At 45.5% G+C, this 21029-nt stretch overlaps 1 protein-coding gene across 4 annotated transcripts in view; it reads left to right on the top strand.

The window, feature by feature from the left end:
* The window catches only part of LOC139405551 (speckle-type POZ protein-like A), a 45992-nt gene extending 30321 nt beyond the window's left edge, over positions 1-15671 (top strand). For 3 of the 4 annotated variants that reach the window (XM_071147968.1, XM_071147969.1, XM_071147970.1), the window contains exons 7-12: positions 3898-4075; positions 4639-4694; positions 4792-4914; positions 9673-9815; positions 9903-9956; positions 11980-15671. In XM_071147968.1, coding sequence (XP_071004069.1) covers positions 3898-4075; positions 4639-4694; positions 4792-4914; positions 9673-9815; positions 9903-9956; positions 11980-12124 — 699 coding nt within the window. In that variant the 3' untranslated portion in view covers positions 12125-15671. Of the gene's footprint in view, positions 1-3897; positions 4076-4638; positions 4695-4791; positions 4915-9672; positions 9816-9902; positions 10201-11979 lie in introns of those variants that run through there. The other variant, XM_071147971.1, reaches the window with a different exon arrangement.
* Positions 15672-21029: the final 5358 nt, after the last annotated feature.

Here is a 21029-nt window from a genome sequence, read left to right on the forward strand (position 1 = left end):
ATTGTTCTGGACACATTCTACTGTCAGGTCTACTATCGGGTGTACTGTCCTCCTACTGAGAGAGAGAGAGAATTTCAGACACCGATATTACCCTCGTTTTACCGAAGCCGGTAATTTCAGTGATTAGGCTACACAACATTCCGGCATATTCTTACTTCTAAAACCGTTAAAAAAGAGACTCTGTGAGTCTATTCATCAACTGTGTATATAGAGGAATAGGCAGCACTTTACAAACTGTATGTCATTGAGATGGTTTGGCCATGTGTCCTACCATTGGAAAGTTATTGTAGGATGTTAAATTCACTGTTAGATCAATTGCATGGCTATCTAACAACAATATAATATTTAGAGATACAGTGCCTTGCGAAAGTATTCGGCCCCCTTGAACTTTGCGACCTTTTGCCACATTTCAGGCTTCAAACATAAAGATATAAAACTGTATTTTTTTGTGAAGAATCAACAACAAGTGGGATACAATCATGAAGTGGAAGGACATTTATTGGATATTTCAAACTTTTTTAACAAATCAAAAACTGAAAAATTGGGCGTGCAAAAATTATTCAGCCCCTTTACTTTCAGTGCAGCAAACTCTCTCCAGAAGTTCAGTGAGGATCTCTGAATGATCCAATGTTGACCTAAATGACTAATGATGATAAATACAATCCACCTGTGTGTAATCAAGTCTCCGTATAAATGCACCTGCACTGTGATAGTCTCAGAGGTCCGTTAAAAGCGCAGAGAGCATCATGAAGAACAAGGAACACACCAGGCAGGTCCGAGATACTGTTGTGAAGAAGTTTAAAGCCGGATTTGGATACAAAAAGATTTCCCAAGCTTTAAACATCCCAAGGAGCACTGTGCAAGCGATAATATTGAAATGGAAGGAGTATCAGACCACTGCAAATCTACCAAGACCTAGCCGTCCCTCAAAACTTTCAGCTCATACAAGGAGAAGTTTGATCAGAGATGCAGCCAAGAGGCCCATGATCACTCTGGATGAACTGCAGAGATCTACAGCTGAGGTGGGAGACTCTGTCCATAGGACAACAATCAGTTGTATATTGCACAAATCTGGCCTTTATGGAAGAGTGGCAAGAAGAAAGCCATTTCTTAAAGATATCCATAAAAAGTGTTGTTTAAAGTTTGCCACAAGCCACCTGGGAGACACACCAAACATGTGGAAGAAGGTGCTCTGGTCAGATGAAACCAAAATTGAACTTTTTGGCAACAATGCAAAACGTTATGTTTGGCGTAAAAGCAACACAGCTCATCACCCTGAACACACCATCCCCACTGTCAAACATGGTGGTGGCAGCATCATGGTTTGGGCCTGCTTTTCTTCAGCAGGGACAGGGAAGATGGTTAAAATTGACGGGAAGATGAATGGAGCCAAATACAGGACCATTCTGGAAGAAAACCTGATGGAGTCTGCAAAAGACCTGAGACTGGGACGGAGATTTGTCTTCCAACAAGACAATGATCCAAAACATAAAGCAAAATCTACAATGGAATGGTTCAAAAATAAACATATTGTCTAACATAGGTGTTAGAATGGCCAAGCCAAAGTCCAGACCTGAATCCAATCGAGAATCTGTGGAAAGAACTGAAAACTGCTGTTCACAAATGCTCTCCATCCAACCTCACTGAGCTCGAGCTGTTTTGCAAGGAGGAATGGGAAAAAATGTCAGTCTCTCGATGTGCAAAACTGATAGACATACCCCAAGCGACTTACAGCTGTAATCGCAGCAAAAGGTGGCGCTACAAAGTATTAACTTAAGGGGGCTGAATAATTTTGCACGCCCAATTTTTCAGTTTTTGATTTGTTAAAAAAGTTTGAAATATCCAATAAATGTCGTTCCACTTCATGATTGTGTCCCACTTGTTGTTGATTCTTCACAAAAAAATATAGTTTTATATTTTTATGTTTGAAGCCTGAAATGTGGCAAAAGGTCGCAAAGTTCAAGGGGGCCGAATACTTTCGCAAGGCACTGTAGCAATCTTGCTGTGTTTTTAGTTCCTACTACCTCAGATGGTGAATTATGTCAAATTGTCAGATATAGCCTTGGACAATATGCACCAAAAACATGCAGGAAATTAATCTCTAAAGAGGCAAAAACAAATCTGATTATTCTGGTTCCTATTTTCGCATGCTGCACATCAAAAATATCCATCATGCATTCCCTGAACATGTTAGATAGCGATCTTCTTTCATATCTCACTTAGCACTGGAAAAAGTCAGTCTAGAGCCCTGTCCCTAATATAAATAAATGTTTTTGTATGTATCATTATCAAGCAAAATGGCTCAATTTATGGCTATTTGACTTTTGTCCATATTGCCCATTTCTAGTATAGATATATATTATTATCTAGATGAGTGTGGTGCAGGATAGTGTGAACATCTCTGGCCAGTCCAACATGAATAGTATAGTATTTTAGTATAGATCATGTATACAAGGCCTTCTGAGAGTATTCACAACCCTTTTTCCACATTTCTGTTGTGTTTAAAATGGATTACATTTAAATGTTGTCACTGGCTTACACACAATACCCCATAATGTGAAAGTGGAGTTATGTTTTTAGTAATTTTTACAAATTAACACAGATCCAATCACAAAGACCAGGGATGTTTTCCTATGCCTCACAAAGCACACCGATTGGTAGATGAAAATAGCAAACATTGAATATCCCTTTGAGCATGGTGAAGTTATTAATTACACTTTGGATGGTGTATCAATACACCCAGTCACTACAAAGATACAGGCGCCCTTCCTAACTAAGTTGCCGGAGAGGAAGGATACCGCTCAGGGATTTCACCATGAGGCCAATGGGGACTTTAAAACAGAGTTCAATGGCTGTGATAGGAGAAAACAGAGGATGGATCAACAACATTGTAGTTACTCCACAATACTAACCTAATTGACAGAGTGAAAAGAAGGAAGCCTGTACAGAACACAAATATTCCAAAACATGCCTCCTGTTTGCAACAAGGCACTAAAGTAAAACTGCAAAAAATGTGGCAAAGAAATGAACTATGTCCTGAATAAATATTATGTTTGGGGCAAATCCAACACATCACTTCGCACCACACTCTATATTTTCAAGCACGGTGGTGGTTGCGTTATATTATGGGTATGTTCGTCATCGGAAAAGGACTAGGGAGATTTTTAGGATAAAAATAAATGGAATAGAGCTAAGCTAGGGCAAAATCCTAGAGTACAACCTGGTTCATTCTGCACTCCAACAAACACTGGGAAACAAATTCACCTTACAGCAGGACAATAACCTAAAACACAATGCCAAATATACCCTGGAGTTGATTGCCAAGATGGCGTTGAATGTTCCTGAGTTGCCTAGTTACGGTTTAGACTTAAACTGGCGTGAAAATCTATGGCAAGACTTGAAAATGGCCACCTAGCAATGACAGAGCCTGAATATTTTTTAAAGAATAATGTGCCGATATAGTACAATCCAGATGTGCAAAGTTCTTAGAGACTTACCCAGAAAGACTCACAGCTGTAATCGCTGCCAACGGTGATTCTAACAGGTATTGACTCTGGGTAGGAATACTTATGTAAATTTGAGATTTGGGGATTTCTTTTTCAATACATTTACAAAAATTATGTTTTTTTTCTCACTTTGTCATTGTAAAGTATTGTGTGTCAATGGGTGAGGAAAATAGTATATTTAGTCCGTTTTGAATTCAGGTTGTAACACAACAAAATGTGTAATAAATCAAGGGGTATAAATACTTTCTGAAGGAACAGTAAATCATGTATTGATCATGTATTATATTCTAGGTGAGTGTGGTTCAGGACTCTGAACATCTCTGGGCCGTCCAACATGATTTAGTATTGATAATGTAAATGTATAGATAATGTATGTTATATTATATTCTAGGTGAGTGTGGTGCAGGACTCTGTGAACATCTCTGGCCAGTCCAACATGAACATGCTGAAGGTACCAGAGTGCCAGCTGTCAGACGACCTGGGGAACCTGTGGCAGTGTTCCCGCTTCACTGACTGTTCCCTCTATGTTGGAGGGCAGGAGTTCAAGGCACACAAATCCATCCTAGCAGGTAAGACTCGGACACTACCTCTCTACCACTACCAGCACCAGCCCCCTCTCTGCCGCTTACCAGCCCCCTCTCTGCCGCTTACCAGCCCCCTCTCTGCCGCTTACCAGCCCCCTCTCTGCCGCTTACCAGCCCCCTCTCTGCCGCGTACCAGCCCCCTCTCTGCCGCGTACCAGCCCCCTCTCTGCCGCGTACCAGCCCCCTCTCTGCCGCGTACCAGCCCCCTCTCTGCCGCGTACCAGCCCCCTCTCTGCCGCGTACCAGCCCCCTCTCTGCCGCGTACCAGCCCCCTCTCTGCCGCGTACCAGCCCCCTCTAGGCCGCGTACCAGCCCCCTCTCTGCCGCGTACCAGCCCTCTGGTTTTAATCCCTAACCCTGTAACACCTGGTTGTAATCCTGAGGGCCTCTCCACCCCTCTCTTACCTCAGCCCTCCTAGCTGTGCAGAACGCAGGGATAGATTCCTTCACCCCTTGACTCCGTGCTTTAGGCATGGCAGCAGTTTGGTTAAGAATGCCTTGAATCACCACAGACATACTAATGTTGTTTTTCCTTCTTTGATTGACAGCGAGATCTCCCGTATTTAGCGCCATGTTTGAACATGAGATGGAAGAGAGTAAAAAGGTGTGTTTCACTGAGACCTTCACAAATGAACACATTGTGTTGTACTGCTGCTACTTTATTTCTCATAGTAACACAATGATACTGTGTCCTGCCTCAGAACCGTGTGGACATCAGTGATGTGGAGCCAGACGTGTTTAAGGAGATGATGGGATTCATCTACACAGGGAAAGCTCCCAACCTGGACAAGATGGCCGACAACCTGCTGGCAGCTGCTGACAAAGTACGACTGACCCAATATAACGGAGCTAGTCCATATTGGCACTAATAACAGGGTTACAGTAGCCTGTTGATATACGGCTAACATGTCATTTGAAATGATTTGAATTTTAATCAAAATTGTTTTAAAATGTGAAATAATCTGCATGGTTGGGGTGTTTAAAAAAAAAGTTTTGTCAGAGCTAGATTCACATGGGGACTGTAACCCTACAGATCAGCTCTCTGCGATCTCTGTGGAGATCGACCATGTCAATCTCAGGCTAATAGAATAGGCAAATTACTCCGAATGTCAGTCATGCGCTGCCTTGCTGTTCGATACTTTACGGAGTGGTACCAGTCAAGATCAAATAGGATAAATCATTGTCTCACATACCGATGTGGTCACCATCGACGGTGGCTGTCAATAACTATTGTAATATCGCATGACCCCAATCCTGACCCCAACCTTAATAAATCCTGACCCCAACCTTAATAAATCCTGACCCCAACCTTAATAAATCCTGACCCCAACCTTAATAAATCCTGACCCCAACCTTAATGAATCCTGACCGCTGATTCCAAGCTTATTGAACACAAACCCCTGACCCCAACTTTAATGAACCCTAACCCCTGACCCCAACCCTAATGAATCCTAACCCCCGACTCCAACTCTAATGAATCCTAACCTCTGACTCTAACCCTGATCCCAACCTTAATGAACTCTAACCCCTGACTCCAACCCTGACCCCAACCTTAATGAATCCTAACCCCTGACCCCAACCTTAATGAATCCTGACCCCAACCCTGACCCCAACATTAATGAATTCTAACCCCTGGCCCCAACCTTAATGAATCCTAACCCCTGACCCAACCCTAATGAATCCTAACTCCTGACTCCACCCCTGACCCCAACCTGAATGAATCCTGACCCCAACTTTAATGAATCCTAACCCTGACTCCAACCTTAATGAAACCTAACCCCTGACTCCAACCCTGGCCACAACCTTAATGAACCCTAACCCCTGACCCCAACCCTAATGAATCCTAACCCTGACCCCAACCTTAATGAACCCTAACCCCTGACTCCAACCTTAATGAATCCTAAACCCTGACCCCAACCCTAATGAATCCTGACCCCAACCTGAATGAATCCTGACCCCAACCTTAATGAACCCTAACCCCAACCCTAATGAATCCTGACCCCAACTTTAATGAACACTAACCCCTGACCCCAATCCTAATGAATTCTAACCCCTGACTCTAACCCTGACCCCAACCTTAATGAATCCTAACCCCTGACTCCAACCCTGACCCCAACCTTAATGAATCCTAACCCCTGACTCCAACCCTGACCCCAACCCTAATGAACCCTAACCCCAACCCTAATGAATCCTGACCCCAACTTTAATGAACACTAACCCCTGACCCCAACCCTAATGAATTCTAACCCCTGACCCTGACCCCAACCTAACCTAACCCCTGACCCCAATCTTAATGAATCCTAACCCCTGACTCCAACCCTGACCCCAACCTTAATGAATCCTAACCCCTGACTCCAACCCTGACCCCAACCCTAATGAACCCTAACCCCAACCCTAATGAATCCTAACCCCTGACTCCAACCCTGACCCCAACCTTAATGAATCCTGACCCCAACCTTAATGAATCCTAACCCCTGACTCCAACCCTGACCCCAACCTTAATGAATCCTAACCCCTGACTCCAACCCTAACCCTAATGAACCCTAACCCCTGACCCCAACCTTAATGAATCCTAACCCCTGACTCCAACCCTGACCCCAACCTTAATGAATCCTAACCCCTGACTCCAACCCTAACCCTAATGAACACTAACCCCTGACCCTAACCCTAATGAATCCTAATCCCTGACTCCAACCCTAACCCTAATGAACCCTAACCCCTGACCCCAACCTTAATAAACCTAACCCCTGACTCCAACCCTGACCCCAACCCTAATGAATCCTAACTCCTGACTCTAACCCTGTTCCCAACCTTAATGAAGCCTGACCCCAACCTTAATGAACCTTAACCCCTGACCCCAACCTTAATGAATCCTAAACCCTGACCCCAACCCTAATGAATCCTGACCCCAACCTGAATGAATCCTGACCCCAACCTTAATGAACCCTAACCCCAACCCTAATGAATCCTGACCCCAACTTTAATGAACACTAACCCCTGACCCCAATCCTAATGAATTCTAACCCCTGACTCTAACCCTGACCCCAACCTTAATGAATCCTAACCCCTGACTCCAACCCTGACCCCAACCTTAATGAATCCTAACCCCTGACTCCAACCCTGACCCCAACCCTAATGAACCCTAACCCCAACCCTAATGAATCCTGACCCCAACTTTAATGAACACTAACCCCTGACCCCAACCCTAATGAATTCTAACCCCTGACTCTAACCCTGACCCCAACTTTAATGAATCCTAACCCCTGACCCCAATCTTAATGAATCCTAACCCCTGACTCCAACCCTGACCCCAACCTTAATGAATCCTAACCCCTGACTCCAACCCTGACCCCAACCCTAATGAACCCTAACCCCAACCCTAATGAATCCTAACCCCTGACTCCAACCCTGACCCCAACCTTAATGAATCCTATATGCAACCTTAATGAACCCTAACCCTAATGAATCCTGACCCCAACCTTAATGAATCCTAACCCCTGACTCCAACCCTGACCCCAACCTTAATGAATCCTAACCCCTGACTCCAACCCTAACCCTAATGAACCCTAACCCCTGACCCCAACCTTAATGAATCCTAACCCCTGACTCCAACCCTGACCCCAACCTTAATGAATCCTAACCCCTGACTCCAACCCTAACCCTAATGAACACTAACCCCTGACCCTAACCCTAATGAATCCTAATCCCTGACTCCAACCCTGACCCCAACCTTAATAAACCTAACCCCTGACTCCAACCCTGACCCCAACCTTAATGAACCCTAACCCCCTAATCCTAACCCTTGACTCCAACCCTGACCCCAACCCTAATGAATCCTAACTCCTGACTCTAACCCTGTTCCCAACCTTAATGAAGCCTGACCCCAACCTTAATGAACCTTAACCCCTGACCCCAACCCTAATGAATCCTAACCCCTGACTCTAACCCTGACCCCAACCTTAATGAAGCCTGACCCCAACCTTAATGAATCCTAACCCCTGACTCCAACCCTGACCCCAACCTTAATGAATCCTAACCCCTGACTCCAACCCTGACCCCAACCTTAATGAATCCTGTACGCAACCTTAATGAACCCTAACCCTAATGAATCCTGACCCCAACTTTAATGAATCCTAACCCCTGACTCCAACCCTGACCCCAACCTTAATGAATCCTGACCCCAACCTTAATGAATCCTAACCCCTGACTCCAATCCTGACCCCAACCCTAATGAATCCTAACCCCTGACTTAAACCTGACCCCAACCCTAATGAATTCTAACCCCTGACTCTAACCCTGACCCCAACCTTAATGAATCCTAACCCCTGACTCCAACCCTGACCCCAACCCTAATGAACCCTAACCCCAACCCTAATGAATCCTAACCCCTGACTCAACCCTGACCCCAACCTTAATGAATCCTGTATGCAACCTTAATGAACCCTAACCCTAATGAATCCTGACCCCGACCTTAATGAACCCTAACCCCTGACCCCAACCCTAATGAATCCTGACCCCAACTTTAATGAACACTAACCCCTGACCCCAACCCTAATGAAGCCTAACCCCTGACCTTAACCCTAATGAATCCTAACCCCTAACTCCAACCCTGACCCCAACCTTAATGAACCCTAACCCCTGACTCCAACCCTGACCCCAACCTTAATGAAACCTAACCCCTGACCCCAACCCTAATGAATCCTAACCCCTGACTCTAACCCTGATCCCAACCTTAATGAAGCCTGACCCCAACCTTAATGAACCCTAACCCCTGACCCCAACCCTAATGAATCCTAACCCCTGACTCTAACCCTGACCCCAACCTTAATGAACCCTATCCCCTGACCCCAACCCTAATGAACCCTAACCCCTGACCCCAACCCTAATGAATCCTAACCCCTGACTCTAACCCTGACCCCAACCTTAATGAAGCCTGACCCCAACCCTAATGAACCCTAACCCCTGACTCCAACCTTAATGAATCCTAACCCCTGACCCCAACCCTAATGAATCCTGACCCCAACCCGAATGAATCCTGACCCCAACCCGAATGAATCCTGACCCCAACCTTAATGAACCCTAACCCCAATCCTAATGAATCCTGACCCCAACTTTAATGAACACTAACCCCTGACCCCAACCCTAATGAATTCTAACCCCTGACTCTAACCCTGACCCCAACCTTAATGAATCCTAACCCCTGACTCTAACCCTGACCCCAACCTTAATGAAGCCTGACCCCAACCCTAATGAACCCTAACCCCGGACCCCAACCCTAATGAATCCTAACCCCTGACTCCAACCCTGACCCCAACCTTAATAAATCCTGTACGCAACCTTAATGAACCCTAACCCTAATGAATCCTGACCCCAACTTTAATGAACCCTAACCCCTGACTCCAACCCTGACCCCAACCTGAATGAATCCTGACCCCAACCTTAATGAACCCTAACCCCTGACCCCAACCTTAATGAATCCTAACCGCTGACTCAAACCCTGACCCCTGACTCCAAACCTGACCCCAACCCTAATGAATCCTAACCCCTGACTCCAAACCTTAACCACCCTCTCTCTCCACCAGTATGCCTTGGAGCGTTTAAAGGTGATGTGTGAAGAGGCTCTGTGCACCAGCCTCTCTGTGGATAACGTGGCTGATACCCTGATCCTGGCGGACTTACACAGTGCAGAGCAGCTCAAAGCACAAGCCATAGATTTTATCAACAGGCAAGTATCTGTAGAAAGCCCCAGTGATGAATCCCTCCTGCCAGCCGTGTTTACCTTCTCTCAGCGCTGCTCTGTTATCTCCTGTAGGTGCAGCGTCCTCCGACAGCTGGGCTGTAAAGATGGGAAAAACTGGAATAGCAAGTATGTAACTATCTAATATGTGACACCAGATTAATAACAAACTCTTATCTCTCCCAAAGAGATGCATTAGAATTCATTGTTTTAGCCAGGGAGGAGGGGGCCAACAGGGCCAGTATGGGGCTGATCCATGTTATTAATAGACTCTACCTGGATAAGCTTTGTTCACTGTTCTACAATATGACATGAACATTTTTGTTTTATTCTGTGTGATGTAGTGTGTTAAGGACACCTTGAGTCATCTCAGTTTTCATAGAGGAAGGATGTCTGTTTTAATTAGTTTAGTATTACTGGTGATCTGTTGTAAGGACTAAAGGAGTTTGAATAAGATGTCCCCACCACTGCTACTGCTGCAGCCCTTTGTCTGAAACACATGTATGTATACTATGTATACTGGACAACTATAGAAATGCAACATGCAACAATTTCAAAGATTTTAATGAGTGACTGATTTCCTTATATGAACTGTAAATGTAAATACATTCATTAGGCCCTAATCTATGGATTTCAGATGACTGGGAATACAGACATGCATCTGTCATAGATACCTTTAAAAAAAAGGTAGGGGCGTGGATCAGAAAACCAGTCAGTATCTGGTGTGACCACCATTTGCCTCGTGCAGGGTGACACATCTCCTTCGCCTAGAGTTGATCAGGCTGTTGATTTGTGGAATGTTGTCCTACTCTTCAATGGCTGTGCGAAGTTGCTGGATATTGGCGTGAACTGAAGTATTCTGTCGATCCAGAGTATCCCAAACATGCTCAAATGGTGACATGTCTGGTGAGTATGTGGCCATGGAATAACTGGGACATTTTCAGCTTCCAGGAATTGTGTCCAGATCCTTGCAACATGGAGCCACATTATCATGCTGAAACATGAGGTGATGGCGGCGGATGAATGGTACAACAATGGGCCTCAGGCTCCTGTCGCGGTGTATCTCTGCATTCAAATGACCATCAATAAAATGCAATTGTGTTGTCTGTATCTTATACCTGCCCGTACCATATCCCCACCACCACCATGGGGCACTGTGTTCACAACGTTGACGTCACCAAACTGTTCGCCCACACTGCACTATACACGCTCTCTGGCATCTGCCCGGTACAGTTAAGACCGGGATTCATCCATGAAGAACATTCTTCTTCAGCATGCCAGTGGCCATCGAAGGAGAGCATTTTCCCACTGAAGTCCGAACTGCAGTCAGGTCGCCCCTGGTGAGGACGACGAGTGTACAGATGAGATTCCCTGAGATGGTTTCTGACAGTTTGTAAAGAAATTCTTCAGATCTGCAAACCCACAGTTTCATCAGCTGGTGTCCGATGATCCCGCAGGTGAAAAGGCCAGATGTGGAGGTCCTGGGCTGGTGTGGTTACGCGTGGTCTGCGGTTGTGAGGCCGGCTGGACGTACTGCCAAATTCTCTAAAACAACGTTGAAGGCAGCTTATGGTAGAGAAATTCAAATTCCATTATTTGGGAATAGCTCTGGTGGACATTCCTGCTGTCAGCAAAATCTGCCAGGGCGGCAGGGTAGCCTAGTGGTTAGAGCGTTGGACTAGAAACCGGAAGGTTGCAAGTTCAAACCCCCGAGCTGACAAGGTACAAATCTGTCGTTCTGCCCCTGAACAGGCAGTTAACCCACTGTTCCATGGCCGTCATTGAAAATAAGAATTTGTTCTTAACTGACTTAAATAAAGTTAAAATAAAATAAATAAATTGCACGCTCCCTCAACTTGAGACAACTGTGTCAAACGGCACATTTTAGTGGCCTTTTATTGTCATGCCGTTTTAATCAACTTCTTGATATGTCACACCGTCGGGTGGATGGATTATCTTGGCAAAGGAGAAACGCTCACTAACAGGAACATTTCTGGGATCTTTTACTTCAGCTCATGAAACCAACACTTTACATGTTGCATTTATATATCTGTACTACTGTATTTATTCTGTCATTACAGTCCTAGATTGATTTTCCTTTGGTTTCAGATGTTTGGTGTTAACGTCCTGTCTGTGTATGGTTGTATTGCAGTCATGCCACGGACATAATGGAGACGGCAGGCTGGAAGTCAATGATCCAGTCCCACCCTCACTTAGTGGCCGAGGCCTTCAGAGCCTTGGCATCGGCACAGTGCCCGCCCTTCGGCCTGCCGAGGAAGCGCCTAAAACAGTCCTGACTGCTACAGCAGAGACAGCCCTCTGATCCAGACACTAGGAGCTGAGACAGCATGGAGACCCCCCCCCCCCCCCCCGAGCAGGGATGAACAGAGCTGGGAGGCTAACTGGCTGGGAGGCTGACTCCTACTGGTGGAAAGAAATGTTTGGTTTTGGTCCTCAAGTTTTGTCTGCTATTTTTGTCATTTCAAATGGCAAAATCTATCTGCCATTACTCTGGAGCTGATCTACTGTGTTCTCCCTATTTGATTCTGTGGCTGCCCTGTCCCACAGACCAGGCTGCCCCGTCCCACAGACCAGGCTGCCCCGTCCCACAGACCAGGCTGCCCCGTCCCACAGACCAGGCTGCCCCGTCCCACAGACCAGGCTGCCCCGTCCCACAGACCAGGCTGCCCCGTCCCACAGACCAGGCTGCCCCGTCCCACAGACCAGGCTGCCCCGTCCCACAGACCAGGCTGCCCCGTCCCACAGACCAGGCTGCCCCGTCCCACAGACCAGGCTGCCCCGTCCCACAGACCAGGCTGCCTCCAGATTGCACTAGTTCCCATAGTAATTTTGATATGGAATTCTATAGGGACGTGTTAAGGGTTTGATTAATGAGAAATATATATTTGTAATGTTTAGCCCATTTTGTGACTAGACATTAAAGCGTGAACACTTTCAGTGCAAGATCAATTCTTTACACTTTTTAAAAGATGAGTATGCCCCATATTGATGGCACCATTTCTATGTAAATGACAGTTTAACCATCTTCAGAAGACCGGTTTTAAAGCAAGTCTGTTTTATTTTCTGGCATTACGAGACCCTGTGTTGATGCTGTTATTGTATGTAAGACAAACATGTCTATACACTCTGCCTCTGAACTAGTCACACTCGCTATTGGACGAATAGGAAAGGCAATTTCCCCAGACAGTCTCCCATTGGACGATCACTTATGCAAAGACCAACCTAGTGTCTTCAGACAGTATTCATACCCCTCAACTTATTCCACATGTTGTTACAGGCTGCATTCAACATGGATTAAATTGCTTGTTTTTTTCTCACCCATCTAGTCACAATACCCCATAATAACAAAGTGAAAATATGTTTTTATAAATGTTTGCAAATGTATTAAATTAAATATCTAATTTACATAAGTATTCACACCCCTGAGTCAGTACTCTGAAGAAGCACCTTCGGGTATGTCTGGATCAGCTTTGAGTCGTCTTCAGTATGTCTGGATCAGCTTTGAGTCGTCTTGATTTGTGGATTTGCTCCCATTATTCTTTGCAGATTTTCTCAAGCTCTTAAGTTAGCTGGAGTAGCGGTGAACAGAAATCTTCATCTTTTTACATATTTTCAAGTCTGGGCTTTGGCTGGGCCACTGACGGACTTTCACATTCTTGTTCTGAAGCCATTCCACTGTTGCTTTGGCTGTATGCTTGAGGTCTTTGTCCTTTTGGAACATAAATCTTCGCCCCCAGTGTAAGGTCTTTTGCACTCTGAAACGGGTTCTTATCGAGGATTTGCCTGTCTTTGGCTCCATTCATTGTTCCCTCCCAGTCCTTTCTGCTGAAAAGCATCCCCAAAGCATGATGTTGCCACCACCATGCTTCACGGTAGGAATGGTGATGCTGCCACCACCATGCTTTACGGTAGGGATGGTGATGCTGCCACCACCATGCTTCACGGTGGGGATGGTGTAAGACGGGTGATGTCTGGTTTTCTCCAGACATAGAGCTTTGTATTCAGGCCAGAGTAACATTTTTTGTCTCATCAGACCACATAATCATTTGCCTTATGCTCTGAGTCTTTCACGTGCCTTTTTGCATACTCCAGGTGTGTTGTCATGTGCCTTTTTTTCCGAAGTGTTTTCCGTCGGGCCACTATCCCATAAAGTCCAGATTGGTGAAGTGCTGATGCGATTTATCCTAAGTCAGCCAAAAAAATCTGTAGTTTTGTCAGTGGTCACTTCCCTGACCAAGGTCCTCGCCTGGTTGCTCAGTTTGGTCAGACGGCCAGCTCTAGACAGTCTGGGTAGTTCCATATATATATTTTTATTTCCCAATGATGGAGACCACTGTGCTCTTCAACCTTTCAACACTCTAGAAATTGTTTTATTCTCTTCCCCAAATACACTGAGTATATCACACATTAGCAACACCTTCCCAATTTTGAGTTGCACCCCGCCTTTTGCCCTCAGAACAGACTCAATTCGTCAGGGCATAGACTCTACAAGGTGTTGAAAGCGTTCAATGGGGATTCTGGCTCATGTTGACTAAAATGCTTCCCACACTTGTCAAGTTGGCCGGATGTCCATTGGGTGGTAGACCATTCTTGATACACACAGGAAACTGTTGAGTTTGAAAATCCCAGCAGGGTTATAGTTCTTGACACAAACCGGTGCTCCTGGCATCTACCATCATACCCCGTTCAAAGGCACTTGAATCTTTTGTCTTGCCCATTCACCATCTGAATCGCACACGCAATCTGTCACAATTGTATCAAGGCTTAAAATGTATTTAACCTGTCGTCTCCCCATAATCTACACTGATTTGAAGTGGATTTAACAAGTGACATCAATAAGGGATCATAGTTCCTTGGATTTAATTTCTGCTCTGGCATGCACTGTCAACTGTGGGACCATGTATAGACAGCTAAATAATGTCCAAACAATTGAATTGGCCACAGATGGACTCCAAGTTGTAATGACATCTCAAGGATGATCAAAGGAAATTGGTTGCACCTGAGCTCAATTTGGAGTGTCAGTATGAATACTTATATAAATTAGATTTCTGTATTTGATTTTCAATAAATATGCAACATTTTCTAAAAACATGTTTTCACTTTGTCGTAACAGGTTATTGTGTGTGGATAGATGGGTGAGGTCTGTTTTTCAATTAAGGCTGTAACTCAACATGTGGAATAAGTCAAGGGATCTGAATACTTCAAGGCACTGTATAGATTCAACTTCCAGAGATTTAGCTTTCCATGTATCTGTTAAGGATTTAAATGAGTCCTGTCCAGATGCACTGAGCTCAAACAGTGTTGGAGATCAAGCTGTATAGGATGCTGTCCCCTTGGCATTATTACAGTCTGTGTTACAGGGGTCAGGCCAGCTTCACATTCTAACCAGTCAGGACCTGAAACTGATTCAATTCATCAATGAAAAAATGTCATGTTGGTTGTATGGATGGGTCGCATGTTGGTTGTACAGTCAGGATGTGTTGTATGGATGGGTCACATGTTGGTACAGTCAGGATGTGTTGTATGGATGGGTCACATGTTGGTACAGTCAGGATGTGTTGTAAGGATGGGTCACATGTTGGTACAGTCAGGATGTGTTGTATGGATGGGTCACATGTTGGTACAGTCAGCATGTGTTGTATGGATGGGTCACATGTTGGTACAGTCAGGATGTGTTGTATGGATGGGTCACATGTTGGTACAGTCATGATGTGTTTGTATGGATGGGTCACATGTTGGTGGTACAGTCAGGATGTGTTGCGCTGTTGAGAAAAAGTGTCTGCAAAAATGCCTGCATTAACCCATTAAAAATGTTTTACAGCAGTTGGTACTTTATTTACCTGTGTACACTACTTTTTATTTGTTTTATTTAACTAGTCAAGTCGGTTAACAAATTATTTACAATGTGTAGAGGGTTCCTGATGGGCAGAACAGAACATGGTAGTGTAGAGAGGGTTACTGATGGACAGAACAGAACATGGTAGTGTAGAGAGGGTTCCTGATGAACAGAACAGAACATGGTAGTGTAGAGAGGGTTCCTGATGGACAGAACAGAACATGGTAGTGTAGAGAGGGTTGCTGATGGACAGAACAGAACATGGTAGTGTAGAGAGGGTTCCTGTTGGACAGAACAAAATGTTAGTGTAGAGAGGGTTCCTGATGGCCAGAACATGGTAGTGTAGAGAGGGTTGCTGATGGACTGAACAAAACATGGTAGTGTAGAGAGGGTTCTTCATGGGCAGAACAGAACATGGTAGTGTAGAGGGTTCCTCATGGGCAGAACAGAACATGGTAGTGTAGAGAGGGTTACTGATGGACAGAACATGGCAGTGTAGAGGGGGTTCCTGATGGACAGAACAGAACATGGTAGCGTAGAGAGGGTTCCTGATGGGCAGAACAGAACATGGTAGTGTAGAGAGGGTTACTGATGGACAGAACAGAACATGGTAGTGTAGAGAGGGTTCCTGATGGACAGAACAGAACATGGTAGTGTAGAGAGAATTCCTGCTGGACAGAACAGAACATGGTAGTGTATAGATGGTTACTGATGGACAGAACAGAACATGGTAGTGTAGAGAGGGTTCCTGATGGACAGAACAGAACATGGTAGTGTAGAGAGAATTCCTGCTGGACAGAACAGAACATGGTAGTGTATAGATGGTTACTGATGGACAGAACAGAACATGGTAGTGTAGAGAGGGTTCCTCATGGGCAGAACATAACATGGTAGTGTAGAGAGGGTTCCTGTTGGACAGAACAGAACATGGTAGTGTAGAGAGGGTTACTGATGGACAGAACATGGTAGTGTAGAGAGGGTTCCTGATGGGCAGAACAGAACATGGTAGTGTAGAGAGGGTTCCTGATGGACAGAACAAAACATGGTAGTGTAGAGAGGGTTCCTCATGGGCAGAACAGAACATGGTAGTGTAGAGAGGGTTTCTGATGGACAGAACAGAAGATGGTAGTGTAGAGAGGGTTCCTGATGGACATAACGTGGTAGTGTAGAGAGGCTTCCTGATGGACATACATGGTAGTGTAGAGCGGCTTCCTGATGGACATAACATGGTAGTGTACAGAGGGTTCCTGATGGACAGAACAAAACATGGTAGTTTAGATAGGGTTCCTCATGGGCAGAACAGAACATGGTAGTGTAGAGACGGTTTCTGATGGACAGAACAGAAGATGGTTGTGTAGAGAGGGTTCCTGATGGTCAGAACATGGTATGTAGGAAGAGGGTTCCTGATGGACAGAACAGAACATGGTAGTGTAGAGAGGGTTCCTGATGGACAGAACAAAACATGGTAGTGTAGAGAGGGTTCCTGTTGGACAGAACAGAACATGGTGGTGTAGAGAGGGTTCCTGTTGGACAGAACAGAACATGGTAGTGTAGAGAGGGTTCCTTTTGGACAGAACAACATGTTAGTGTAGAGAGGGTTCCTGATGGCCAGAACAGAACATGGTAGTGTAGAGAGGGTTCCTCATGGGCAGAACAGAACATGGTAGTGTAGAGAGGGTTACTGATGGACAGAACATGGTATTGTAGAGAGGGTTCCTGATGGCCAGAACATGGTAGTGCAGAGAGGGTTGCTGATGGACAGAACAAAACATGGTAGTGTAGAGAGGGTTCCTCATGGGCAGAACAGAACATAACATGGTAGTGTAGAGAGGGTTCCTGTTGGACAGAACAGAACATGGTAGTGTAGAGAGGGTTACTGATGGACAGAACACTGTAGTGTAGAGAGGGTTACTGATGGACAGAACAGAACATGGTAGTGTAGAGAGGGTTACTGATGGACAGAACATGGTAGTGTAGAGAGGGTTCCTGATGGGCAGAACAGAACATGGTAGTGTATAGAGGGTTCCTGATGGACAGAACAGAACATGGTAGTGTAGAGAGGGTTCCTGATGACAGAACAGACATGGTAGTGTAGAGAGGGTTTCTGATGGACAGAACATGGTAGTGTAGAGAGGGTTGCTGATGGACAGAACAAAACATGGTAGTTTAGATAGGGTTCCTCATGGGCAGAACAGAACATGGTAGTGTAGAGACGGTTTCTGATGGACAGAACAGAAGATGGTAGTGTAGAGAGGGTCCTGATGGTCAGAACATGGACTGTAGGGAGAGGGTTCCTGATGGACAGAACAGAACATGGTAGTGTAGAGAGGGTTCCTGATGGACAGAACAAAACATGGTAGTGTAGAGAGGGTTCCTCATGGGCAGAACAGATCATGGTAGTGTAGAGAGGGTTTCTGATGGACAGAACAGAAGATGGTAGTGTAGAGAGGGTTCCTGATGGACATAACATGGTAGTGTAGAGAGGCTTCCTGATGGACATACATGGTAGTGTAGAGCGGCTTCCTGATGGACATACCATGGTAGTGTAGAGAGGGTTCCTGATGGACAGAACATGGTAGTGTAGAGGGGGTTCCTGATGGACAGAACAGAACATGGTAGAGTAGATTGGGTTGCTGATGGACAGAACATAACATGGTAGTGTAGAGAGGGTTCCTCATGGGCAGAACAGAACATGGTAGTGTAGAGAGGGTTTCTGATGGACAGAACAGAAGATGGTAGTGTAGAGAGGGTTCCTGATGGGCAGAACATGGTAGTGTAGAGAGGCTTCCTGATGGACATAACATGGTAGTGTAGAGAGGCTTCCTGATGGACATAACATGGTAGTGTAGAGAGGGTTCCTGATGGACAGAAAATGGTAGTATAGAGAGTTCCTGATGGGCAGAACATGGTAGTGTAGAGAGGGTTCCTCATGGGCAGAACAGAACATGGTAGTGTAGAGAGGGTTCCTGATGGGCAGAACAGAACATGGTAGTGTAGAGAGGGTTCCTGATGGGCAGAACATGGTAGTGTAGAGAGGGTTGCTGATGGACAGAACAAAACATGGTAGTTTAGATAGGGTTCCTCATGGGCAGAACAGAACATAACATGGTGGTGTAGAGAGGGTTCCTGATGGACAGAAAATGGTAGTATAGAGAGTTCCTGATGGGCAGAACATGGTAGTGTAGAGAGGGTTCCTCATGGGCAGAACAGAACATGGTAGTGTAGAGAGGGTTCCTGATGGGCAGAACAGAACATGGTAGTGTAGAGAGGGTTCCTGATGGGCAGAACATGGTAGTGTAGAGAGGGTTGCTGATGGACAGAACAAAACATGGTAGTTTAGATAGGGTTCCTCATGGGCAGAACAGAACATAACATGGTAGTGTAGAGAGGGTTCCTGTTGGACAGAACAGAACATGGTAGTGTAAAGAGGGTTACTGATGGACAGAACACTGTAGTGTAGAGAGGGTTACTGATGGACAGAACAGAACATGGTAGTGTAGAGAGGGTTACTGATGGACAGAACATGGTAGTGTAGAGAGGGTTCCTGATGGGCAGAACAGAACATGGTAGTGTATAGAGGGTTCCTGATGGACAGAACAGAACATGGTAGTGTAGAGAGGGTTCCTGATGAACAGAACATGGTAGTGTAGAGAGGGTTGCTGATGGACAGAACAAAACATGGTAGTTTAGATAGGGTTCCTCATGGGCAGAACAGAACATGGTAGTGTAGAGACGGTTTCTGATGGACAGAACAGAAGATGGTAGTGTAGAGAGGGTTCCTGATGGTCAGAACATGGACTGTAGGGAGAGGGTTCCTGATGGACAGAACAGAACATGGTAGTGTAGAGAGGGTTCCTGATGGACAGAACAAAACATGGTAGTGTAGAGAGGGTTCCTCATGGGCAGAACAGAACATGGTAGTGTAGAGAGGGTTTCTGATGGACAGAACAGAAGATGGTAGTGTAGAGAGGGTTCCTGATGGACATAACATGGTAGTGGAGAGCGGCTTCCTGATGGACATACCATGGTAGTGTAGAGAGGGTTCCTGATCGACAGAACATGGTAGTGTAGAGGGGGTTCCTGATGGACAGAACAGAACATGGTAGTGTAGAGAGGGTTGCTGATGGACAGAACATAACATGGTAGTGTAGAGAGGGTTTCTGATGGACAGAACAGAAGATGGTAGTGTAGAGAGGGTTCCTGATGGGCAGAACATGGTAGTGTAGAAAGGCTTCCTGATGGACATAACATGGTAGTGTAGAGAGGCTTCCTGATGGACATAACATGGTAGTGTAGAGAGGGTTCCTGATGAACAGAACAGAACATGGTAGTGTAGAGAGGGTTACTGATGGACAGAACAGAACATGGTAGTGTAGAGAGGGTTCCTGATGGGCAGAACATGGTAGTGTAGAGAGGGTTGCTGATGGACACAACAGAACAGAACATGGTAGTGTAGAGAGGGTTCCTGGTGGACAGAACAGATCATGGTAGTGTAGAGAGAGTTCCTGATGGACAGAACATGGTAGTGTAGAGAGGGTTCCTGATTGACAGAACAGAACAGAACATGGTAGTGTAGAGAGTGTTCCTGATGGACAGAAAATAACATGGTAGTGTAGAGAGGGTTCCTGATGGGCAGAACATGGTAGTGTAGAGAGGGTTCCTGATGGACAGAACATGGTAGTGTAGAGAGGGTTCCTGATGGCCAGAACATGCATGGTTGCTGATGGACAGAACAAAACATGGTAGTGTAGAGAGGGTTCCTCATGGGCAGAACAGAACATAACATGGTAGTGTAGAGAGGGTTCCTGTTGGACATAACATGGTAGTGTAGAGAGGGTTCCTGATGGACAGAACATGGTAGTGTAGAGAGTTCCTGATGAACAGAACAGAACATGGTAGTGTAGAGAGGGTTCCTCATGGGCAGAACAGCACATGGTAGTGTAGAGAGGGTTCCTGATGGGCAGAACATGGTAGTGTAGAGAGGGTTGCTGATGGACAGTACAGAACAGAACATGGTAGTATAGAGAGGGTTCCTCATGGACAGAACAAAATATGGTAGTGTAGAGAGGGTTCCTCATGGGCAGAACAGAACATGGTAGTGTAGAGAGGGTTTCTGATGGACAGAACAGAAGATGGTAGTGTAGAGAGGGTTCCTGATGGGCAGAACATGGTAGTGTAGAGAGGGTTGCTGATGGACAGAACAGAACATGGTAGTGTAGAGAGGGTTACTGATGGACAGAACAGAACATGGTAGTGTAGAGAGGGTTCCTGATGGGCAGAACATGGTAGTGTAGAGAGGGTTGCTGATGGACACAACAGAACAGAACATGGTAGTGTAGAGAGGG

Source organism: Oncorhynchus clarkii, chromosome 3, assembly GCF_045791955.1.
Source record: "Oncorhynchus clarkii lewisi isolate Uvic-CL-2024 chromosome 3, UVic_Ocla_1.0, whole genome shotgun sequence".
NCBI classification, from domain to species: domain Eukaryota; kingdom Metazoa; phylum Chordata; class Actinopteri; order Salmoniformes; family Salmonidae; genus Oncorhynchus; species Oncorhynchus clarkii.